At 37.7% G+C, this 9,656-nt stretch overlaps 2 protein-coding genes across 2 annotated transcripts; both read right to left on the bottom strand.

Annotated features, from left to right (window-relative positions):
• Window positions 1-547: 547 nt before the first annotated feature.
• On the bottom strand, window positions 548-6,178 carry LOC144987406 (uncharacterized). The gene is made up of 3 exons (XM_078936765.1): window positions 6,150-6,178; window positions 3,483-3,520; window positions 548-3,395 (listed from the first exon to the last, which is right to left on the bottom strand). Exon 3 carries the CDS (start codon window positions 3,211-3,213, stop codon window positions 2,308-2,310), a length of 906 nt encoding a protein of 301 aa, XP_078792891.1. The 5' UTR covers window positions 3,214-3,395; window positions 3,483-3,520; window positions 6,150-6,178; the 3' UTR covers window positions 548-2,307.
• A 29-nt stretch (window positions 6,179-6,207) lies between these two features.
• LOC105356426 (ubiquitin carboxyl-terminal hydrolase 50-like) lies at window positions 6,208-9,452 on the bottom strand. Its single transcript, XM_078936006.1, has 8 exons — window positions 9,421-9,452; window positions 9,232-9,341; window positions 8,971-9,041; window positions 8,772-8,897; window positions 6,688-6,783; window positions 6,482-6,613; window positions 6,277-6,405; window positions 6,208-6,216 (listed from the first exon to the last, which is right to left on the bottom strand). The coding sequence occupies exons 1-8, from the start codon at window positions 9,450-9,452 to the stop codon at window positions 6,208-6,210; spliced, it is 705 nt and encodes a 234-aa protein (XP_078792132.1).
• Window positions 9,453-9,656: the final 204 nt, after the last annotated feature.

The raw sequence follows: 9,656 nt of genomic DNA, 5'->3' as shown, positions 1-9,656 counted from the left end.
AGTGCAATATAATAGCATAACATAGCATAGCATAGAATAAAATAGAACAGAATAAGTGTTTATTTGTCATTGTTACAATGAAATTAAAGGGCTTCCTGGTCAGTGCAACACTCAAACATTGAACGACCCATGCTTTATCAAGTCCCATTTTTATTATCATACAAAGCATTTCTGTTAAAATGTAACTTCAAATGATCATTAGAGGCTTACAGTTAACAAATTCACTTTCTGGACAATTTGAGCACATTAAGATTACATTAAAACCAGTCCTTCAAATCACGAGATAATCTGTATGTCTATGTTCATTTGAATATTACAGCAATTTCTTTAAACGGTACTGATGTGGCCAAAGCAATATAAAAGATCACATCTCAAAGCTTATCACAATCACATTTAAACATTTTAAATCTGAAAATGTTCATACTATGATAAAATATAACAATAAAGTTTCTACTATTATTGTGGTCCAAATCAAATTTTTAAAAACAAAATCTGTAGAACTTCCGTCTCTATGTGGAGGATGGAAAAATAATATTCACTTGGCTCTCTTTTTTCTTTTTCTTTTCTTTCCTCTTTTGTTTTTCTGTTTGGTCTCAGATGTCTTGCTTTCTCTAATGTTTTATGTGCTTTACGTTTTTTTATATCAACATTGCGCTCATAATATTTCTGGAGTCTTTATCACAATCTTGTTTGACATCTTTAGGCTGAGCTCCAGCAGGAAGTACAGTTCTGTTTATTAGCTCTTTACTTTTTTAAAAAGGCCTCTCATGCCCTCCTTACCACTAGTTTCTGTAAATCACCTACTGAGTCAGGATTATCAGAGACATGGATTTTCTGGTGACCCACTTTACAAGGTTTTGTATCAACGTAGAGAGCACAGAAAGAAAGAGTCTCATCCTGACTGAGAACTTCTTCATCATTTTGTTTTTTTTAATGTCATTTTCAGTTATGGAATTTGGATCATCAAATCAAATCAAACTCTGTTTGTAAAAAGCGATTTTCATGTATTGCAGCACAAAGCGGTTTACAATTCAAAGAAACAGCAAAATACAAAAAAAGAGAAAAAAAGTTTTAAATCAACCCACGCCTTTGCCCCCCTTACCCCTCAATTCGCACATATACACCCCATGTGTACGTGTGAAACGAGGGAATGCTGGTGATCTGCTAAAACAAGAGTATTGTAAGGATTAAATGTTAGATCTTATAACATTGATTTTACCCATGAAATGGTCTGTGAAGTCCTCACATGCAACATTTGATGGCATGGAGGACTTATTGAAATCTTTTTTTATTGAAAATATCAATTGTTTTAAAAAGAAACTTGGGATTACTTTCTGAAATAGTGTCTGGAAAGTAGAGGGTTCTGGTCTTTTTAACTGAGTTATTGTTCTTTTTGAGTTGTTTTAAAATGTCTTGATGAATTATTAATTTCATCTTTCTCCTCTCTTCTTTCCTGCAGTTCTGTTTCAGATGCTTGATGTCATCAATCTTCTGTGGCATTTTAGAAGTGATTCTTACTGTTTTTGTCTTAAATGGAGCTACTGCATTTATTTAAAACTTGCAGCCACTTTGGGTGTTTGGTACCACTTCCTCACAGTTCTCACTGAGGCTTTCTGCTGGATTTCACTAGTGACATTAAAAACTCATAATAATGGTCTGATATGCCAAGGACACTCCGGCGGACAGTCCATAGGTAATTAAAATTAACATTTAAATTAAAATGACCAGTTCTCAAAATCCTAATGTGACGATAAGATCAAAAAATCTAAAAAATATTAAATAAAACAGGAAGGAGGGTTTGGTGATCTGTAAACTGTGACAGCTAAAACAGGTTGATCACCTAAAAGGAAAGCATGATGCTTAAAGTACAATATGTTTTTAGTTGTTATTTTTTTGTGAGCAGTCGATGCAGTCCCACCACCTTTCTTTCCTCCCCTAATTGAAAATAAAAAGTTACAGTAAAATTACTTGCAGAAGCCTTAGCTGGTGCATCAGTGCCAAACCAGGTTTTAGTTAAAACAGACAAGTTACATCATTATCTAGAATCAGATCATTGATGATAAAAGCCTTATTTAAAAGTAATCTGACATTTACATGAGCCATCTTCAATGTTGTGGGTACATTCTCATATAAGCATGACATGGGTTCAGTGATTAGTGTTGTGTGAAATGGATGGAGACATCTGACAGAAGAGGCATGTGGCTTTGAATGAAAATGTTTAGGATGTCTGTTGGTAATATGTACTGGTATATGACGCTGTGTGGCAGAAAATAATATATCATGGGTGTGGGTGTCCTGGTTCAACCGTCAGTTGGAAATGGTTTTGAAAGAACGAAGGGTGAGATCAATGTTCATGCTGAGAAGACGGGAACCACTATTGTTAGGGTGTAAACCGTCTGCTTTGAAGAGATATGGTCTATTGTAAAACGTTGTGAAATTGTCAATGTATGGAATACTCATGGAATGACAGTATGTTTTTAACCAAATGTGAAGCTGGAGGACACGTGAGAACATAATGTCTCCATAACGGGGTGCAGGTAGTGGTCCAGATATGATACAGTTTATGTTTAACAGTTGGATTTTGTGAATGAGGTTGATGAAGTCCATTTTCAGAGTCTCTGATTTCTGCAGTTTGAGATTGTTGGAGCCTGCATGTACGATAAATGTCTTAGCAGAGGGGTGTTTGACAGTGAGTCGGCGGGCAGAGTTACTAATGTAATTGACGACTGCTCCTGAGAGTGACAGTGTGCGGCACCTGAAAACCCGGACATGCTGGACAATGGTGTCTCCTACGATGAGTACGGGATGCAGAGCAGGTCCGGGTCTTCTAGTGGGTCTTCCCCTGACAGCAGCTGGGTGACAAGCAGCAGCCTCCGCTCTGGCTGGCTCATGTGGGGATACGGGAGCTCCAGAGACCCGGCAGGTAGGCAGCAATCCAAAGTGATTATCCTGTTTTGATGTGGGATTCCCTGATGACGGTGAGCTGGAGAGTGTGGTGTCCAAGCTCCGGGATAGCTTGCCAGAGTATTGGGCCACTGGCTTGTGCAGCATACGACGGCATTTCCCTCTCGTGGTGGGAACAGCGGAGGCCCTGGGCACCACGGCCAGTGCCGCATCTCCAGGAAGAAGAGCGACCTGATCAGGCTCCAGCAAAGCGGGCCCCGAAGCAGCATCAGATGCTGTTGTACCCATGGAAGAGGAAGCGGAAGACATCGTCTGGCTGAGACCAGCAGTGGACCCGGTTGTCACGGTAGAAGCTCCGCCCGGTCTCTGTCCTGGTAAGCCCACACGGGTTGCTGACGCCACAATGAGGCCTTCAGCCACTAGGGCATGGTTGTCAATGGAAATGGGACCGTCATCTTTATGTAAGGATGTACCTTGTTCAGTTTTGGTATCTGCAATAATTTTAATAAAGAGGTTTAAAATAAATAAGTAAAGGAAAGTCACCTTTTTAAAAACAAATGAGTTGAATATCAAATTACCTTTCTTTCTGTAAAATAGAAGAAATGCAGTGTTGGATCTGTTGGGAGACAATTAAAATACCATTAAAGTACATCACAATGATTAATTGTGATGTTTTACTACACTTTACGAGATAAAAATTAGGCTTAATTGAAATTCTTTGATTCTCCTACTAAAAAGGAAAAATTGTTGTGAACCTTTGGTGCGAATTCAGAAAGGAAAATCGACCTAATTTCCAGGTATGTGTAGTTGCTTATTACTTTACTCTGCATGCCAATCATCGGTTAAGTCTTCACTCTGAACCAATAGCTTAAATACAGACTTTTCTTCCCAATCACAACCAAATTCCAGCCTTTAAATTCATGCATCCCTGTGACAGATTGGCGGCCTGTCCAGGGTGTACCCCGTCTTCGCCCAACAGTACCCAGGACAGGCTCTGGCAACTCGGTGACCCCAAAAGGGATTCAGCGGGTTTAGAAGATGGATGGAAATTCATGAATGTTTATTTATCTGCATTCCTGGCGTTTTTGCCAACTCTCTTCCATCTCATTGTCTTGGCTCTCTGCTTTGCCACACTTGGCCTCAACCACCATTAGTGTCAATGACCCTCCACTGACAGACAACCAAAAAACTTGCAGCACCCATATGGGTCAACCCCCCGTACAGATGTATGGGACTAAGGCATTAGATATGTCATAGTGCCTCTAGCAGTCTCTCCTACCCCTCCCCTCTCTGCTCTGTTCCTGACACTACCAGCTGTGACCACTCACCTCATCAACCACCAGACATACATAAGGAGATCCAGCGCCAGCATTCGTCGCCAGTTCGTTGCCCCTGATTGTGCTTAGTCTGGTCAACTAAGTATTCTTAGTCCATGTATTTATGCTCTTGCCTAACCTCGTTCTATGCCTCGTCTTCTCACAGAATCCCGAGGACTCTTCTGCCAAGCCTCGTACCAGTACTGACCTGCAGTCAAGCTACGAGCCAATGCTACCTCCAGCCACACCACGAGCCACGATCCAGCTTATCTGTAATATGGGTGTTTTGATGGGTTGCTTGATATGGCAAATGGTTTCAGCATTCAGATCTTAAGTTGTGTTTGTAGTTAATAGGATTTGGTGTGTTTGAGGTTTACCTCATGTGTTGTGGTTTGGCCATTTGATTAATGTACATTTTATGTTGTCTGGCTATGTGCAGGACTGGCGCATGGGAAATCAGGGTTTCGTTTCCCAGGGGGAGCTTCAGCCAGTGTGAGTCCTTAGGTAAGACCCGTCATGCTACTGCCTACCTATATAGCCACAAAGGGCCCCAGGTATGTCTCTCTGTGCTGGTCCCCCACCCAGATAAAACATAGGGTTGTGTCAGAAAGGCCATTTGGCGTAAAAATCTCTGCCAAACCAAATGTGTGAATCGTTAAAAGCTGATTTGCTGTGGCGACTCCTTAGGGAATGTGCCTCAGGTGAACAACCACTACAATATGTAAAATCTCGATGGAAAACTGTGACAAATATAAGTGTGTACAAAGATACTCTTGTGAGAAAGAGGGTGGTGCTGGGTTGAACCTGTTCTTAGTTATAGGAGGACATTTAAAAACAGCCTCAGATGTTGTTTCACCTTCTCAAGACAGGAGTAGAGGTGAGGCTGGCTTCTAAGGTACAATAGGCAGAGCTAAATAGCTTTTTTTCTATTGACAATATTGCGTGCATCTACTTGTTTTCCTCAGACCATACCGATCCTTAATATCACCACTCCACCAATTGTGTACACCTTGGTTCATACCAAAGTATTAACGTCCTGTCAAGGACGTCGAGTGATTGAGACAACTTCATTTTGGTAGCCTGGTAAAGTGAGTACCGTCTGAAAGGCAGTGTGCACTGGAACTGTGCCGTCAAACACTAAAAACCCTTCACTCAAGTTTTCCCGTGTTTCAAGTAACTATTTAGATGACAGTTCACTTTTTACTAGGAGTGTTACGATTTGTTTTAACAACTATTTGATTCATATCGTAATTTCTGGTTGCTGATTTGATCCAGAAATAGATCTTAGCCAAAAATCCAACAAGTGTGACTCAGAGACTTAGAGGGTGTATACAACATTCCACCCCACTATATGGTCACGTCTTTGCAAGATTCTGCGTTTCCACACATTGGACTGTATTGATGACTAGATAATATTTTTTTTGCTGCCATCACGTATGTTGTCCTCTGTGATGACACTTGTTCGTTTTTACATTACAATAAAATAAACTTACCGTGTCTCAATCCAATTGGTATTTTCCAATATCAATATAGTATATTTATTTCGTTTTGAAATGATTTTTTTTTATGGTATAGGTAAATTTGATCAAAAACTTGTCTAAGACAGATCGATCCGGTTGGATCGTAGGAATATAAATCAATTCATTAATCAAATCAATTAATTTTTACACCCATTTGAGGTCCAAGAACTTCTGGATTTAGTCCCTCTGAGCTCTGTGGTAACCTAAGACTTCTGAAGGACAAGTGGTTAGTAGGTTGCTGAAGTCAGTACTTGGGATATAGAAAAAACAGAATTATTTTTCTTTTCTCATAGTTTTCACTATAAATGAATGGAATCGCATCAAGTTTTAAAAATACAAATGTACGCATACATTAATTCATAAAACATAAAAACCAAAAAATTATTTGCTGAACAAAAGAAAATCCTACCTTTTAATATCGCTGTCTACATTGTTATCAATCTGATGAAGATAATGAACAGAGGTTATTACATTCTCTGCAGCATGGTATTCAAGATGTTTATTTGTGTGAAAAAAGAACATTTTTGATGTCTTACCTGTGTGACCCATGTATCATTAAACTCGTACCATCTGCTGTCAACCTGGGATCTGATCCTGGAACAATAGTGTCCACCTCTCAGATCCCCAAAGTGGTCAACAACTGCATACAGCTCATATGCCTGATTCTGAACAACAAATACTAAATGTTAGGCTAAACATGACACATTAGATAATAAAAAATGTGACTCCAATGGGATTTACCTCTGGTATCTCCAAGAAAGTTGGTACATCCACAGCGTTGTTGATTTTCATGTACGTCATGTATTTGTAGCTGAAGTCAAACCTCTTTAGCAGCAGAATCAAAACCTCTGGATGATGCTTTACGACATATTTCTGAAACGACAAACAGTACACTGAGTGCTAATGCCATACTAAAGCTACATCAAAAATATGAAGAAAGAACTCACAGTACAAGCATCAACTTTGGTGTCACAGTGCTCGCAGTACATCTGGTCTTCTCCAGTGAAAAAGGAGGCTTTGAAAAACTCACTGATGCCGTAATCCTGGTATGAAAATTAAATAATTAAACACAAAATTAGGAAACATTTATTTCCTTCTTACATGAGTGCAACTCTTATTTAACAGAAAATGCAATGAAGGTGCATGATTATAAATGTTACATTTTAGACTTGATGCTTTCTGGAATGCCAAGACATGCTCAGAACTAAGAAAGTCAGGATTGTTTCTCACATTAAAAAACGGTTCACAGATTTGTTATCTAAACAACTTTATTCTCTATGCATAGTTTTGGATTCCAAAACAGCAGTTGCATTCAGGATCATCATAACATTTTAAATTGATGTAAAAAATCAAAACATCTAAAATCACCATTGCAAAATTATAAGTGTAATTATGTGTAGCTATTCTGACATTTTTGTTCCCTCTGGTTGAAAATCTAGACAATGACGTAAACTAAAATACTGAAAACAGGAAACTGAAGATTTTACACACTAAGGGTGAGTTTTCCTTTTTTTAATCAGTTAGGATTAAATGATTGTTTTTATATTATTTATTTTATTTGTTTTGTTTTAGTGTAAAGGACTTTTTGCTATGTTTTATATCAAAAGTACTATATAAATAAAGATTGATTTAATTTGATTGATTTGATTACATTGTCCTCAATATGATTGACCATAGTTCATTTTTGACAGTTTAAAACTGAGGTCATCTCAAATCTCTTCATAAGAAGCAAAAATTATTACAATGAGCTTTATTGATTCTTATTTTATAATCCAGTTCAGTCGGATATTATTAGTAAAGCCAGATTATCTTTATTGTTGAATAATGGTTCTTTGGCCAGGGGGCCCTGATGATCACCCATGCTCCCTGGTGCCGGATTCCTCTGCACCTGGGTGGGTGAGTGGGCGGTCCCCCTCATCTGTTTGCTCAGTTGTTGGACAGGACAAGTTATATATGTACATGTATAAACAAACAAGTAAACAAAAATAAGTGGCAAATCCATTTTAGTTTCCTAAAGCTCAGCCCACTATTTTTCCACATCAAAATAATGCAAACAGAACATTGTTAGAAAGTCTTCCACACTGTATGGTCACATATCTTTGCAAAATTCAAAGGGTTACTATAAATTGGACTGTAATGATGGGTTGATCCTTTTTTGCTGACATCACATGTGTGTTGTCCACTGTTATGTCATTTGGTCACTTTTACGTTATAGTAAAATAAACCTACCATGTCTCAATCCAAATGATTTTAGGGCTGGGTTGAGAAACTTGTTTATTCAAGCTTAATAAATCAATAATCAATCCATAAAAGTAAAGATCAATCTTTAATGCATTTGCTTTGCTGGTGGCCGAACACATAATAGCAGTAAAGCCAAAGTCCACCAACTTCATGCTAACTTATAATGGAATCTCACATAGGATGCCTGATGCTGATGCTCAGCCTAATTATACTTTGCAGACTATATATGAATATATTCATAACATATAAAGATGTATAATGTATTTCTATACAAATACATCTAAATGTCTAAACCATGTAAATTAAAAAACTAAATCAAATAGAGTCGATAGAAAGAATCTATCTAGGCTCTGGTGAATCAAATTGATTCAATTACTGGTGATACCCAGCCCTAAAAGGTATTTTCAAAACTGATTATCAATATCTAATTTTTAATGGTATAGGTAGATTCAGTTCTGCCCTAGACAGATTGATCTGGTTAGATCTTAAAAATAGAAATTGATTCATCGAATAATTGTTACACCCATAGTACTTACTGTGATTTGTGTGTTAAAGAAACCAAGGAGGAACAAAAAACATACATGTAAGGTTTCCTTGCTAATAAAGACGTGAAGGTTTACAATAGATGTTACAATATCAGACCACTTTCATTTTTACAAACTAAATGAATTATGTGTAAAACTGGACATACAAATCAATAAACTATTAGAGCTTTTTTCTTTTAAAGACTATAGTTTTCTTTTTAATTAATGAAAATATTAGACAGTTTCCCAGGTTATCTGATGCTCACCACGCTGTAGAGCTCACTGCAGGAGTCAACTAATGAAAGAGGAAGAATCCAGAAGGGCTCATCTGTGTCTGTCTCTGTTTTACATGACGAACAGATGCGTCTGTTTGTCAGTTCTCCATGGAAGATCTGGGGAAAAAAGGCATTTGTTCAACTCTGTTTTTTGTTTGTGGCTATTTTTCTCTTACTGTAAGGTTTTAACCTTTGCCACTTGGGGACTGGTCAGCCTTAAAATCTTCTGACAGTACTCTGATGCATCTTGCTGTTTGTTCACTGAGAGGAGGAGAAAAGCCTCCATTTAATTGAAATGAATGACAACATTCTTGAAGTATTATTTGGGTTTATTTTATCTGCTGTGATACACAGTAGTATTTAGTCATTTTACATTATGTAAAATAAAAAAAACAGTTGTAAATGATTTAAGCTGAAAATGTAAAAATGGTGGTACGAAGTTATGCTTTACCTGTGTCGATGTCCAGAGCCTTAATTAAATCAAGAGCATCTGAATTCCCTTTTACTAAGTGATCAAACAAATCTTTTAGGTGATGATCAATGAACTCAGCATTGGATTGGCTGTAAATGGACAAATACAAATAGAAAATATAAGTGACTTATATTTCCTGCTTTATGTAACTTAACTTAAAAATCAGACCTGTTCACAGCTTCTCTGAAGTCCTCAGTCATGAACAGAACTTGCAGAACACTGTTCAGGTAACAGGTTGCTCCATGGTTCTTCAAGCCATGGTATCTGATTTTGGGATCTGTAGTAATGAATTAAAACTGATACAAAGTTCTATAATCTAACAGGAACACAAACAGACTAAATCTGACAACTAGCCAGCAAATAAATTTGACTTTAGAGGCAATGAAGGCAGATACTAAATGATC

The sequence above is a fragment of the Oryzias latipes genome, chromosome 18 (assembly GCF_053564925.1).
Source record: "Oryzias latipes strain Hd-rR chromosome 18, Olatipes_Hd-rR_3.1".
NCBI lineage: Eukaryota > Metazoa > Chordata > Actinopteri > Beloniformes > Adrianichthyidae > Oryzias > Oryzias latipes.
This window is presented reverse-complemented; position numbering and strand designations above follow the sequence as displayed.

Excerpts from the sequence above, each read along its gene's own strand:
- LOC144987406 (XM_078936765.1), bottom strand. The coding sequence starts at position 3,213 with ATGTCTTCCGCTTCCTCTTCCATGGGTACAACAGCATCTGATGCTGCT.
- LOC105356426 (XM_078936006.1), bottom strand. The coding sequence starts at position 9,452 with ATGACTGAGGACTTCAGAGAAGCTGTGAACAG. Across the intron at positions 9,042-9,231 it reads GGCTCTGGACATCGACACAG|TGAACAAACAGCAAGATGCA; the intron begins GTAAAGCATAAC and ends TCCTCCTCTCAG. Across the intron at positions 6,784-8,771 it reads GCAGTGAGCTCTACAGCGTG|GATTACGGCATCAGTGAGTT; the intron begins GTGAGCATCAGA and ends TTTTCATACCAG.